This window comes from Larus michahellis, chromosome 1 (assembly GCF_964199755.1).
Source record: "Larus michahellis chromosome 1, bLarMic1.1, whole genome shotgun sequence".
Lineage (NCBI taxonomy): Eukaryota > Metazoa > Chordata > Aves > Charadriiformes > Laridae > Larus > Larus michahellis.
In genome coordinates this window covers 98384061-98399084 of record NC_133896.1, presented here as the reverse complement: position 1 = coordinate 98399084, position 15024 = coordinate 98384061, and the positions used below count along the sequence as shown (strand labels likewise).

The following is a 15024-nucleotide window of genomic DNA, read 5'->3' as shown; positions in this document are numbered from 1 at the left end:
GTGGTGCACAGATGTTACAAGGAAATCAGTGTTCATATTACAGGCTGCAGTCTAGCAGAGAATGAGCCAGAAGGGAAGCAGTCACTGTGAGCCCCCTGCTCCCTACCTCACTTGGAGAAGAAATGGTGGGCAGCCAGGCAGGACATCAGTGCAATCTCTGCCCCAGATCTTCAAACATACCTTGGAGCCTAACTTCCTGTTTTTCTAAGCGAGATGTTTCCTAAAGATGTTGGAGAGACCAAGACTATGGTTCTTCCTTGCCTCCAACACAACAGCAGCACTCTAGTTCTTCATTTTGCACTTTCCTTTTGTGTGTGTGTGTGAAAAGGAAGTTTAATCGTATTTTCCATTCTTTCTAAAGCATTTTGAGAGCCTCAGGGGAAAGTGCTAGGCAGGAGCAGTGTCATTACTGATAAGGTTCCAGATTATATGCAGCTAGAGATGACAAAAATAGCACACAACTGGGACCACAGCAAGGACTGGAGTAACAAATGGTCAGGGAAAGACAAGGGGATGGACAGGGAAATCCCTGGGGTTTAATGGCTGGAAAGGAAAAGATGTTGAGAGCACTGATCAGCCATAGTAATTAACTCCCAAGAAGTGCACAAGGATCATTACAGGTCTTGCAAGGTATAACAAACAAGATGTAATTATTAAGTAGGATGATTCACTCTTAAAAACGATTATTAATCATGCTATGAACTGTGACGAAGATGAGCAGATATAAAATATTAATTGCTGTATGATGATTAATTAATATATCCTCAGGTTGTGATAGTCCTAATTAAAAATAAAAATTATATTCACTTCAGCAAGATTAATTCCAGGATAAGATACTACTGAGTATGAACAAAGGTATTAAAATTCTGCCCAACAAAAGCATGTTAGTTAGTTCTGGTCCTGGATGAATTTGATTTGTGAGTGGAAGCTGGTGATATTCATCTTAGAGAGCGTACCATAAAAATGCTTTTATAGGTGACCTGGTTTTGTAGTCTGCTGATAGTCTGATGATGCTGAAGGAAACAGAAGTGTTTTGGTTGTCTATAGTATGAGGGACCGAGGCCTTGAGATCAGTGTTTCAAAATCAAATGAACACCAATTTATATATTGCTGTACTCCAGAAACGTCTTATCTCAATATTTCTTTCTACCTATAAAGCTCTTCTTACCAAGTTTGTAGCAACAACTATTTTTTTTCTAGTGTAGCTGATAAGAAGAACTTCAGTCAGGAAGCATCACTCCGTATAATGGAGGCTCAGTAGCTTGCCTTGGCTCCGTTCTGTAGTATCATACATATAGTCATCCTTCTCTTCCCTGCCTCAGCAGTAGCACTCCTTTAAAACCTGTCCTGGAGAGTGAAAACTAAATGCATTTCCCTACATAGGACTGAGATATGACAAAACGTGAGCCCCAAATTCTATCTGCAGACTTGACCAGAGCAGGGAACTGTAGAGAATGGCTTTTAGAGTAACGTGATCTTATTTCTATACTGTAGTTGGGAAGTGCTGTAGGATCACGTATATCACTATGAGGTTATTTGTGACGAAAAGCCCGTAGTTTAGCAGCAGTGCAGGCTACATACAGGCTGTAGTACGAGAGGAAGTTTATTGCTGGAGCACCTCTGCCTATACCTCTCCTTCACCCCTGAAGCTCCTCAAAGGCCAATTTTCTCTCTCTGCCCAGAGCAATTCTGTGTCTGCTTCTGATAATGTTGGGACCATCCTAGGGTTGTATGAAGTCTGACTTTTAAGTACCCAAACTTTTGAAGAGGTATTGTCTGAAATATGGAGTTTACAGTTAAAATATGGTATAGAAAGCTCTGAATCAGATTGCTTGTGAACAATTTGAGTCATGAGTTGGCAGTAGTGTCAGCTCTAGCTGGCTTGCCCAAAAGTTCTCAGATTTGTGCTGTCATCTTGGTACCCATTTCAGCAGTCTCCATCTGCATTACAAACAAGCAGACAAACGTACCATTTGATTCCACGTTTATAGTAACTTTATTAAAATTCAAAACCTTCTGTTAGTAGAATTTATCAATTTTAAAAATGTAAGATGTATATGTATACGTAGTTCTCTAGGGCAGGGAGTTCCTATGAATTTGTGAAATACAGATTCCAGACATGGTTTGTTCTTGCTTATTCAAAGAAAAGCAAAGGAAAAAGTAAAACAATTGTTTCAGGTTTGTCTCACATGAGGGTGAAACTGAAGGAACTTCATAGAAGTTGGTGAGTAGAATAAGTCTTCCCCAGTACAAGGCTGAATAGGGTTACATTCATAGAGTTACCCTGAATTACTCCAGGTCTTCCCTTGGTGAGAGTATCCATACATCGTCGTGGACTGAGCTAATAGTGCAATACTGCGTTTAGTAATAGAAAACCCAAGGATCTTCTTCTGAATATTGCACTGAACAGGTGACAGCCTGAAGCATGCGATTATTTACTTATAGATTATATGAGTATGAGTAACTATTAAATGATATAGCACCTTCTCAAACGCAGCACTCAATGCAGAACATTCTGACCTCCATCAGGATGGAGGTCTACACTCATCCAGCTCTGTGGGAGATCATCATCTTCCCTTCAGCATTGAAACTATCTGGCATTCACCCTTAAATACCATACTGGTCAGGACAGCAAGGATGAGAAGATATCTACATTCAGTTATAAATAAATATTGGCAAGCATTTCAGAAAATAAACAGTATAACATAGTCCAGGTATAAAACAAAGAAGTCAGCAGACATTCAACTAGTGATGTACAGATTCTGATGAGTTTGTGTTTGTTCAGAGGTTTTATTGCCAATTAATAAATAGGAATTAAAAGCAGATACTAAGATTTTCTTCCCTGTTATGTGCAGCACTGATGATGATTCCATTTAGTTGGCCTTAGATGCTTGCCTAGAACAGGATTATTTGTGTTTGGTGGTACGTTTTTCGTCAATTTTCTTTATAGCAGACTGCACCCATTTCTGATCAGGGCTTACACAGATCTTGATACCTTTTGTGGTGATAAACCTGTAGGAAGAAAGAAAGCAAACCAGGTGGCCATTAAATTCCAGTCTCCAAACCCAGGTTTACTGTTCTTGGTTTTTATGCAGAACATGAGGAACTATGTGGTAAAACCATATCACATGCCAGAGTTTGTAGTTGTTACTTAGCAATAACAGTACTTAGCACCTAGCAACATTAGTTCCCTATTTATGGCATAGGCGTGTATGTAACATACATGGTCATGTGCACATATACCGACATTTTAAAAAAGGAGCATACGTGATATTCTGTTTTTATATGAAATCATGATGCACATTTACCTTCCAGGAGCAGATCCCAGATTTGATAAAAATGCACGCTCACAAGATCAAAAGACCAAACACAGCTCCTAGCAGGAGTCAAGAGTTCCCCCAAACTCTTCCACATGATCTTTCCCCTTGGCTCAATTCAGTGCAATGGGTTTCTGACAGCGCCACCCTGACCCCTTGATGAGCTTTCCCCCGACTTTCTGGGCACAAAAGATCTGGCTGTTCAGTGAGATTTCTGCCAACGTTTGTGAGCAGTGTATATCTCCCGGCTCTTTGAGGAACACCCTTTTCCCCTCACTCCCTCAGCTGCCGGGTGACTAATTCATGGGGGAACTGGAAGGGCGGCCTGAACTAGATGATAGATTTAGTGAGTTGAACCACGAAGTGTCGTCTGATGCCCATTCCCTTTTTGATGGTAGCATGTTTGCGTAGATGAGTCTGGAGGTGAACTGTGCACCGGATACTTACATGATGGCATTTACTGGAACTTTTTGCTTTTCATAGCTGACAAGGTTTCGGATGTTCAGTTGCTGTGTAGACAGGCTTACACAACTGTATTTGCGCATGGGCTGACTTCCAACGCTTCCTAGAAGGGTTAAAAATAGATAAATGTCAAAGGCAGTCAATGCTATATTCATATTTAGCCATAATTACTTAATAAATTATGAATTCCAGCAGATTCCCAGTTATGGTTAGAACGTGAGTGTCTTATGATGTACAGCCACAATACCAGTTATACAAGAGAGTTTAAAGGATTTTTTGTCATGCATCCTACCATCTCTGAAGTCTTCTTGCTATTTCAGTTAAGACACTAATCTTCACCTGTTCTCCTGAACAATTATATAATCATTCTGCCCCTAGGGAGTCACTGTTCCATAGCAGAAAAGGTATTTGGCACCATTCATAATTAGGTCTGTATCATCTGCAAATAAGTGTCCGTATGGCACCTTTACTGGGTGGTTTTCCAAATGCCCTCTGAATGCGGATCAGTAATTACCCCTACTTTCCAGTTGAAGGAAAAGAAAGGAAGGCTAATTGACTAACACTGGACATCCAGAACTACCATTAAAAAAAACTGTTGAAAGGAAGGGAGGTATATCTGCCAGAAGACTAAGTACTTGTATGCTCTTGCTATAAGTCTGGTTTCATAGGCAGTGGAGTGCTACTTAGTCCTCTCTTTCCTCCAACATTTTCATGCATTTCAGGGAAATGCACTGGTGATTAATAAAGAGTATCGCAATATTGGTGTAACATTCTTCAGGCAGTTGTTACCTTACAAGATGATAACTAAAAATGGGGGCTCATTTAAGTGAGATAGAGTATATGTATACATTACTGGAAGCTTCCACTTGCTAGTTTCTGATTTTCTCCCACCCTTCAAAGACAGATTGGGTAAAGCATGAGGGGGACAAACAGAACACTGCTGTATTCCGAGATTTCTTTTTAAAGACTTCATAGAGAAATTGACTTGAGAAAGGTCCAAGAGCTGTTCAGGTACAATTTGCTAAATATAAAACCTGCTTCACATAATCTCATTATCTGTGAGGTTTTCTCTGTTTGAAATAATTGGAATAGCTGAGACAAACATGCTTCAGCTTTTGGAGAAGCTGTAGCATAGCCAGTGTCTGGGTACTGGCAGAGTAACGAGTTCTTGAGATTTTGTTTGCCTGAAGGAATATCTCTTCTGATCTTGCTTTAGTCACAAGTAACGCGGTGTAATTTTTGATGATTCATTACAAATATGTATCTTACTGCCTCACTCCGATTGGTTTTCAAAATGTGGAATTAAAGAGCTCAAAGATAGTCAAGCAATCCTTACTAGTCCTGGAAATAGTCTCTCTACTAGTAAACTACCTTGAGGGAATGCATGCAGGGAGTACCAGAAGAGCTCCTCTAAAAAAACCAAGCTGCTCTGAACCTCTAACTACCTTTTTTTTTTTCCCTGGTGTTTTTTTTTTTTATTCTCATTCTTCTTTCTAATGCTTTTTCTATCCATTGCACACCACCTCAGTGTGCTTTTTCAGACTTGGTGACATTTATGGCAAAGTATACAACCTGGAGAATGCAGTAATGAACTGGCAGTCTGTGATACGAAGCCACATGTTGCCAAGATGAACAGCAGTAGCATTAATCAACGTATGAGAATGTAGTATGATCTAGCTCTGGGAGCACTAGGTCAATGTACTCAGTGTCTAGCTACATAATCTTGTGAATGCTTAGCAGGTCTCAGTTTGGTTTTGGTGTGGTTTTGTGAAGATGCCTTTTCTGTGTGTTTCCCTTTGCATACTTTTGCGGGTTTGCATAGGGCTTGCATAGGAGTGTTTTCTGTGATTTTTATGTGCTTGTTTGCGTGAATCTGATTGTGTATAAGAAGACATGTGCTTATGTGTGCATGTTCATGGTTTTGCATGATACATGTAGCCTAATAAAAAAGTCACAGACCTAAACATCACTGTAGACAAACTTATTTAAAGCATGGCTAATAAACGTGCTCATCTCAGTGCTCACAGACATTCTCAAACAAGATGTTAGATTGTATGAAATCAGGAAAAGAGAGAAGACATTGTATAAATCCATTGCTCTCCTTTGCAGTTTTTGTTCATAGCTTGCCTGTCCATACCAAAATATTTGGCTAGAAACAAGCAAATAGGCAATATGCGGTACAAAACTGGAAGAACTTTTTAAAATAGAGACACTAGAGAGATTAAGGCTATGTAGTTAGAGAAAGACAAATAAAAAATAATATAATAAAAATACATATAAAAGTAGTATAACTAGCAAAAGAAAAGAAATTCATCTTGTTCAAGAAATATTTTTCATAAAATGTTATTAACCTATAGAACTCATTGCTGTATGGCATCAGTGAGATTAAAAGACATTATGTCTTCAAGATTTCATGATTTTAAGAGAGCGAATAATGCACAGAAACCCTTTTAAGTGCTCTAAGGCACAGAAAGTCTCCTTGCATTAAGGCAGAAGCCAACCACTAATTGATAGGACATCAGACAGAATCTCCCATAAAGCTGCCTTTCTTGCAATTCTGATCTGGATTTTTTGCAAGTTTTATCTTATGAATCAGCTCCGGCTGAGAGTGAATCCTGCTCATCAGACCACTGGTGCAATGTGGAGCAATTACTGTCTTCCCCTTGGGTTGTAAACTTACCTTTCACCGTGTGCACAGTGAAGATGCCAAGCCAGAGGATGATGAGGATAGCTGCAGCGTGGAGTTTCATTGCTGGTGGCTTCTTTGTCAAGGCAGAGAAGAAAGTGGCTATTGTCAGCCCTCTTTCACAGAGTTTATATATTGTCATTCAGTGGTCAGTTCTTGTGTTCACTTTTGGGGCGTCATGGGGGGGCTGACTATAAGTGGAAAAAATTGAGTGGCAGTACTTTTTCTGGTGACAGAGAACCACCTCCTTTCCCCCCCCCGTCCTTCACTAGCCCCCCTGTGAAGGCTTTTCCTGCTCAAACCCTGCTGTGGTTGCACTTGCTTCTGTGTTGCGAGTAGGGTTTATTTCAAGATGCAAAAAGTGAGAGCTCTTGTTCTGTAGTGGAAACCTTTAATAAATGTTCCTGTCCTTTCACACCTCGATTTAGAGAGCTGTAGCAAAGCCGCACCACAGAGGCACAGAGTAACATTCAGAGTTACCTCTTCGACCAATGGACCACTTAAAAGAGGAACTATGAGCTAAAGGATGATGGAAACAGGAACACCTTGGCTTTTTCCGTAGAGGCTGTAGATAGTTGGTCACTTTAATGCTTAGCTTTGTAGGAGTTTCACTCCTATTTCCTATGTGTGGTGGAGCTTGTAAAAACTTCAGTGTTTTCTCTGTGATTTGATGTGGACAAAGATGATATTGCTATGTGCTGGGAGAAAGAAGAGTGAACACACTCTTACATACAGTGCCAGATCCACTAACCCTCCTGCCAGTCAGGCATAACTAAAATACAGTGGTCTCAAAGGGGAATAAGAGTTTATAAAGTTGGTTTTTTGTTTGTTTTGTGATGTCATCTTTCTAGGATAAAGAATGGAGCCCAAGAAAGTAACCAGGCAGTCAGAGAGGCACAATTTATAGGAAAGACGAAAAAAGTTCCTTGCACTTCCATGTAAACATGGTGTTGATAACAGGTCTGTCACCTTGTTCCAATTGTACCTCTATCAAAAGTGTCCTTTTTGTTGCAGTCTGTGCTAGTCCTGTTACCCAGTTGTAGGCGTCCTTTCTATGTTGTGGTAAGGTGGTCTGAGTTACTGGGCAGCGTTGCTACATGCCAGCGGTTCTGCGCCTGCAAGTATTTTTCAAGCAAGCTGTGGACCTCCAGCCTGCACACGAAGCAGCACCTGGGGTGGCATCATTGTCCACAGCCTCTGAGCAGGAATCTCCTCTTGTGCTTTACACTCTGGAGCACTTCTGTGCCCGGTAGAAAAAGCCATGCTTTGCTAGGCCCACGGAGACCCAGCCGGGCCTGGTGTGAATAGGTCAGCACCGGGCTGCCTGGTGCCTGAGATGGTAAGGCAGTGGTGTAGGATAGCTGTCAGTGCAAAGCCTGGAGCAAGTGTCCATTTGTGCAAGTCTGAAGTTTCCCCTGCTCTTACATCCAGGCTTTGCCTCAGCTCGTTACTTCCAGATTTCCAAATTCTTGATAACATCAATGTAAATTGCTTTGTATGGGGAAACGTAGCACGTGGAAGTCTGTTCCCTAAGATTCCTCAGGCAATTTATGATCGAGCTAAGAACTGAGCTCGAATACTTGACTTCTAGGCTGCAGTGGCTGGTCTGTAACCTCAGAACAGGCTGTAGGTTTTGCGGGTAGAGAACACGCTGCTTGGTTTACTTGTATATACACGTAAGCTTTGTTTTTGGTTTGATTCTTTCATTGTAAGATATACCATGCAAACCAGGGAAAAGCAAGAGTAAAAGTAGACAGTAAGCAGGTATAAGATACTTGCTGCTTCACTTTAATACCTGCTAAACCCACTTGCAACGCTAATGTAAGTTGCAACAAACTGGAAGCCAAAGCTTCAACCAAAGCCCCTAAAGGTCATCCCTCATGCCACCATGGGGGAGTAACTATACTGACCTCAGCAGCAGTACTGGGAAGTCTAATGTTAAGTTTGTGTCCAAGCAGTGTAGCAGCCTGGTGTTTCGCTGAACACTGCATGAAATCGCTCCTTGAATGAGATATGCTAACTTTTTGATACTTCGCAACTTTGAGATGCAAGATAGCAACTTTGTCATTGATGGTAGAGAGAAGTTTTCTCCCCATTAAGAGATGCTCCTCCACATCTCCTCACTGATACGATATGTACATGTATGTGTGTACTCACTGTCTACAGCTTTGAGAAGAAGGGTCACCAGCTGTATTGAGCATGAGCCAGCCCAGAAAAAGTCAGTCCTTCCCGCAGAAGCTTCTGCAGGTTGTAGATCCGTCCCTAAGGTGTTAGAAAGCCTGTTGCTTCTTCAGTTTTCCACCATTCTTAATGTGGGATGGAAAAATTGCTCTGTGGCAAGTTTTTCCCCTCTGCAGTTCTCATTTGCTGTGGCCTCCTGGGCTGTTGTTCTGTGTAGCTGGCTTATATCCAGTGAAGTCTGTGTTTTGGAGAAGAGTTTTCTGGCCCAGAGTCCCACAGCCCTGTCTGTGGATATTTGGTGATCTTTGGTGTTGTAATGTTGTATAAGGCTCATTTTGCATGTACTCTAACACCAGTGTGCACTGCCTCTGTGCTGTGGCAAAAGCTTAGTGCAAGATGATCAGACATGTGGTCTTTCTGTTTTCGTGCTGGTAAATCACATTCAAAAGACAGCTAATAAGCGCCCAAAGTACTTTTCCTAATAGTGCTTCTCATCTCTGTATAAGTTGAATGCTAATGACACTTGTCCTGGGGCTTGACTGCCTCTTGTACAGCTCACTTACCACAGGCCGCTTTCAAAGCATTCTGGAGTAAAATGATCATTTGTGTCTTGTGATACATCTGCAGATGAAATCAACAGTATGATTATAGAGTTCTCTAACAGTTTGTAAAGTCTGAACTGTGGATAAAGATGACTAACTTTATCATGATGATTCCCAAACCCTTGGCTACAGGTGCGATGTTGTGTGCACCATGAGAGCTGCCCCTTCTCTTCCCCTCCATGTCTCACGTTTAACACGTGCACTCTTTGCTGAGAGAAAGCAGGTGCAGAGAGTGGATATTGTAGGTATGGATGTGTAGATCTATCAGTATTTAACCTTTGGAGCCTGCTCACGTGCAGAAAACTACAGGCTTTGAGTTAGTCTTCTAGGCTTCCTATACAATGTGGGGAGAGGCTGGGACACACAGCCCTGGGAGAGGAGAGCAACAGCAAGCTCCTGCTTGAGGAGTTCAAGGGCTCTCCTAAGCCCTTCAGCCCCTGTTCATGCAGAGCAGCCTGCCTCTGTTTTACCAATACATCGTCTGGGGCACAGAGAGGTGAAGGGACCCATGAGACTGCTCACACGCAGCAGGAGGCAAAGTCAGGGCCTGCTCTAGCACAGCTCCTAGACGACTGCTGAACACAATAGTTTTCTTAATTTTTAACAAGGTCAAGAAATTTTTACTGAAATAATTGTTGTACGTACTTTGTTTCATGTCAGCAACTCTGCTGAAGGAAAAGAAATATGCAGTGAGCAGAGTGTTGGGCCCAATATCAGAGTCTACCAGGGTAAAGAGTCTGAAGTATTGCATCTTCTCATGCTGTAGTTAGCTTTCAAAAAAAGAGAGACCAAGATCTTCACAAATAAGAAAATTCTTATGCAGTCCTAGAAATGAGCGTCTTTAGTGAATGTTCAGCAACACCTTGAACTTGAAGGTGTGCCAGCAGGTCTTTTGAAGTCTAAAAGTCGGGGCATTCAGTGACTTTAAGAGGGAACCTAAGAACCTCAGCTTAGACATCGCAGAATCTCCGGCAACTGTTTTTAGGGTGGGAGATGTCACCCTCAGGAGATACACGTCTGTCTCTCTCATCTACAGAAGCAATATACACATGTATCTTATGCCAGACACGGCAAGTGAGTGAAGTTTGGTGGGATAAATCTGACCCTAATGTATTTTGGGTTTGCATTGCTTCTTAACAGTTGAAGTACTGGTTTAAGAATTACCAGCAAGTGACATCCCACCAGACATTTGTGCCTTCCCACCAGGCTTCTTAGGTCATGTTCCATAGTTCAGCATAGCTTAAACTGTTTACTTACTTTTAAACTCGCATCTGAATTCATGTCTGCTAAGCAGCACAAATTAGGTATATAATAAAGACCCAGTGAAGTCAGTATCCCACTTTAGTACCTGCTTGGTTTTATAATTAGTTCGGTGCATTGAAGTATGTTCAGATAACAGCTGATGACAGAATTACCATGGTTTAGAAAGTTTCTGTTCCTCACCTGGAAATAGCAGTTTATGTTCAGGCTTTTTCATTCCTATTGTAATGGAGTAGAAACACACACAAGCCTGGTGCTCGCATCTCAGCTGAGAGACAATGACTTTTAATCTAACTTGACCACTTAAATCACATTTTTAATAACTATTCTGTTTTGTGCTGGTTTTGGCAGAACACCTCCTTCAGAAACCCTATTAACAATACTTTCTCTTAATCATAATAGAGTTTTTGCTTGTAGACCATCTGTTTCCGCTACCATCCTGCCAGCTTTTCCCTGCCAGCTTTTCCCTGGTCCTGTTAACATGCTTCTCCCTTGATGTTATCATGTGCTCTGAAATAAGTTAGTTGTATCAAAGTCGTTCCTTCAGTCATCCAGCTTGAAGCATTCACATACGTAAAATTAGACTGAGCATGATTTGGGTTGAAAGCGACCTTGAACCAAACATTTAAGGCTACTCTATAGTCAGCTCCACAGTCAGCTGTATGCAGGCATACACCTGTTTTGCTGATGTTTTAAGCTGACTCAATGTGAATGTGGCATTCTCCATAACAGCAGAGGTCTTTGCTCTTTCTTTCATTCAGTGTTGATTTTTTGTGTTTTTTTTTTTCAATGAGCAGTTTTACAGCCACCCAAGAGTTTACAATAGGAAGACTCTGATCCTCGTCTTTATAATCTTAGTTAGTCTTGTCTGTTTTGGTTCTTTGTGAGATGTATGCCAGGCAGCTAAGTAAACACTGCACAATACTCTGCAATACTGTGCTGCAGAGAATTACAGAGGTGACTATAGCTGAATTCTGTGAAGGTATCTAAATATTGTGCATGCTGAAACAGAAGCCAAATGCATTTGGGAATTTGTGGAATATTCTCAATCCATCCTATTGCTTTTTTCTTCCTTGTTTTGTTCTGGGTTTTTTGTTACTTCTTTTTCTGCTTTTGCTTCCTCAGCTTACATAAAACAGAGAATGCAGATTTTGTTTAGCACTTCTTTCTGTGCGTGCCATATCTGTAGGATCAAGGATGTGGGAACCATGTCTTATTCTGTTAGTCTTCAGGAGAAGAATTAAGCCTTCTGTGTGAAAAATAAATATACTTCTTGGTTAACCATTGATATATAGTCAGTGTCTGTAGACACTGGAAATGGATCTGAACAAATATGTTGCTTCTGGGTAAACCTGAGCTTTCCTCAGAAAACTGAAGAAGCTCAGATGCTTATGTTTTTTCAACGGGGACAGTTTCCTCAACTGTATCTTATGCTCTGGAGAGAGCCCCTTGGCCAATCTGTATGTGTTTGCATTCCTTTGCTCCATGACGGTCATGACAGGGAATATGTTAAAGAGCTAAGATTGTTAGGGGAAAAGGGGAGTTCCAGGTATAAGAACACACATCAGTGATATTTGTATGCCTCGCTCTCATCTGTTATGCATATGCTATTATTTACAAGTACACAGACTTTTCTTCACTGCCATTAGATACTTCTGCGGTCGTATCTATTTTAATGAATGTTTGGAGGGGCGGGCTATGTGAAAGAAAGTCTCAAATAAAGCAGCAGGTTCCAGGTAGCAGAGCAATAAGCAGAACCAGTAAGCCTGGATTCGACTTTCCAGTCCTTTATCTACTAACTTCTCTTGCCTCCACACAAGAATTATTCTAACTCCTCAGCATGTGTTTTCACCTGTGAGAGAAAACCATGCGTGCTCTCCACATGCTTGTGGGTGTCTAGTTCATGTGCCCCTCACCACAGAAAAGGCATTGAGGTGCTGGAGTGAGTCCAGAGAAGGGCAACAAAGCTGGTGAGGGGTCTGAACAAAAAGTCTTATGAGAAGTGGCTGAGGGAGCTGGGGTTGTTTAGCTTGGAGAAAAGGAGGCTGAGGGGAGACCTTATCACTCTCTACAACTACCTGAACGGAGGCTGTAGTGAGGTGGGGGTTGGTCTCTTCTCCCAAGTAAGAAGTGATAGGACAAGAGGAAATGGCTCAGGGGAGGTTTAGACTGGATATTAGGAAAAATTTTTACACTGAAAGGGTTATCAAGCATTGGAACAGGCTGCCCAAGGAAGTGGTTGAGTCACGATCCCTGGAGATATTTAAAAGACGGGTAGATGTGCTTAGAGATATGGTTTAGTGATGGTTTTTGTCAGAATTAAGTTGATGGTTGGACTAAATGATCTCAAAGGTCCCTTCCAACCTAGGCAATTCTATGATTCTAGCCCACTGGCTAGTGCCAAACATTGAATACCCCTATTCTGCTGGCTTTTACCCACAGTGGAGCCACCGTGTCGAGACTTTGTCCTGTTCACACACTAGGTTTTGGGAAATTCATATGGATTTCTGCCTTTTGTTTAGCATTGGTTGAAATTGGCTGGTGTATTTAAAAAAAAAAATAAATAAAGGGAAGACAGATGAATAATGCAAAATTCCTTTTTTGAAAATTTAATCTTCTCTGAACTTTCCAAAAGGGAATCCTTGGGATTCATTTCTTCTGGTTTTTCCCCACATAGCTGATTTCTAATAAATGCATTTATTTAAAACAATAATTATACTCATAAGCATTTTTAATTACCAAACCTTCATGAGGTCCTACGACAGAATTTAACAAACTTGACGCATTTTAATTTGCAGTTATGGTGTTAATCCTTACGGCTTCCAGGATAAAAAAATAATAGAGAACAAGGGAGGAAGAGATAATTCCAGAATGTTTGCAAGAGAAATCCATGGATTTTTTTTTTAAATGAGGATATTTTTTTCTTCCTTCAAAGAGAGTTATAATAGCTTCTGGAATAGGTACTTTTCTACTTCATCTCTAGATGAAGAACTGTCACACTTTCTAACCACGCCACTGGTGAGGTACATTGCCTTGCTTCACACTGGTTACTATAATCTGACAATTTTGGGCCACATCCTGTTCTACAAAGTGTTACAGAATTTCTTAAAACTGATCACAGCACTTGATCTTCATCTGCCCTATGAAATGAAACATGGTGCTCATGCAGCTGTACTCTTAAACATACAGACTGTTTTTCTTTCAGTTGGCTTTTATATTTCCTTAGCCATTTGCTCAGTGAGCCTGTAACAGCAGGAGAGTCACTGTGTAAAAGAAGGCTTAAATGAGAGGGGGCAAGGAAAAAAGAGCTCAGCTCACAGGGGCCTGCAGCAAACACCCACTCTTGAAAAAGTTCCACTCTGAACTTTCTAAAAGAGAGTCCTTGGGGTTTAGTTGTTCTCTGTTTTTCCCCCCTCACAATCACTATGGGTGTGAAAGCACGTGTTGGACAAATGCATCAGTCTCTGTTATTCGCCTGAGCTCACTGCAGTGAGTGATGCAATGTGGGAGGCAAGAGGAGATGGGAAAATTCCCCCCCCTCCCCTCTCAAGTTAGCATTCATTTTATTCTTTGCGATTTCAGAGATCAGACTGTGACTGTTAAATGCTGTTTCACTTTTCCTTTGCAAACTACTTTTATCTCTCACTGAGGGCTGCAGAAACCCCCACCGTGTCTAAGACAGCAATACATTAAGAGCTCCCTCCCATGGTTATCATATTTCTTGCACTAAATTCGTCTGATTTCAGCGTGGGCGTGGGCCACTGTATCCCTTCCCCATGGGTCAGCATGGCCCATGTGCAGCACTCTACGCAGTCTAGCAAAGCATGCCAGACCTGCTGAATGCTCTCACTCTCATCTCGTATACAAAACCAGTCCAAATTAGCCACACGTCCCAGTGACCAGCAAGGCTACATGCTTGTGTCAGGTCTAGTTGCAGGTTGTTGGTTTGCCTTCTGTGCACTACCTTATTTACTCGCATAGGACACTAGTTCCTTCCATCCCCTATCCTACCTTCTTTGGGATGAATGATTATTTTCCCTGTTTTCTACACAGAATGAAAAGGAGGCTACTGGTATCATAGCATCAAAGGCATACATGGGAATAGGTAACCTAATCTCGCTTGATGGGGCAGTTTGTACTTCAGATCTAAGCAGGTATTGATGCAGCCCCAAATTTAATGAGACCAGAGTCAGCTGATTGTTGCTAGTTAAAAAATGTGGGCACTGTCCTGCCCGTTTATCCCAATCCTTACCTTGCTCCAGCTCTTCTCTCTGTTGCTCCACCTACAAGCTATTTTGCCTCCTCTCACCACACGAAACCAGCAGATTCATTGCAAGTAAGGACACTGCTTTTGCGTAATGCTTCTCTCCTGAGGTTCTCAAAAGGTTGTAACAGGCTTGGAAAGCATAATTAGCTCTCCTAGCACAAAAGAGGCAACGAGCCTGGCAAAATAGAGTAGTGCTGCAGCAGTGCACTGTTCTTCAAATCGGCAGTGGAGAGGGCATTGTAGTTCTAG

The 15024-nt window shown here is 41.5% G+C and overlaps 1 protein-coding gene across 1 annotated transcript; it reads right to left on the bottom strand.

Annotated features, from left to right (window-relative positions):
* Nucleotides 1-1979: 1979 nt before the first annotated feature.
* On the bottom strand, nt 1980-6850 carry LOC141737841 (lymphotactin-like). The gene is made up of 3 exons (XM_074572832.1): nt 6460-6850; nt 3765-3882; nt 1980-3012 (listed from the first exon to the last, which is right to left on the bottom strand). The coding sequence occupies exons 1-3, from the start codon at nt 6605-6607 to the stop codon at nt 2907-2909; spliced, it is 372 nt and encodes a 123-aa protein (XP_074428933.1). The 5' UTR covers nt 6608-6850; the 3' UTR covers nt 1980-2906.
* Nucleotides 6851-15024: the final 8174 nt, after the last annotated feature.

Bases quoted from the DNA above. Each gene is read 5' to 3' on its own strand.
- LOC141737841 (XM_074572832.1), bottom strand. From the start codon at position 6,607: ATGACAATATATAAACTCTGTGAAAGAGGGCTGACAATAGCCACTTTC. The intron at 3,883-6,459 runs GTAAGTTTACAA...TAACCCTTCTAG, and splicing joins CACTGTGCACACGGTGAAAG to GAAGCGTTGGAAGTCAGCCC. The intron at 3,013-3,764 runs GTAAGTATCCGG...TTCTTCCTACAG, and splicing joins GTTCCAGTAAATGCCATCAT to GTTTATCACCACAAAAGGTA.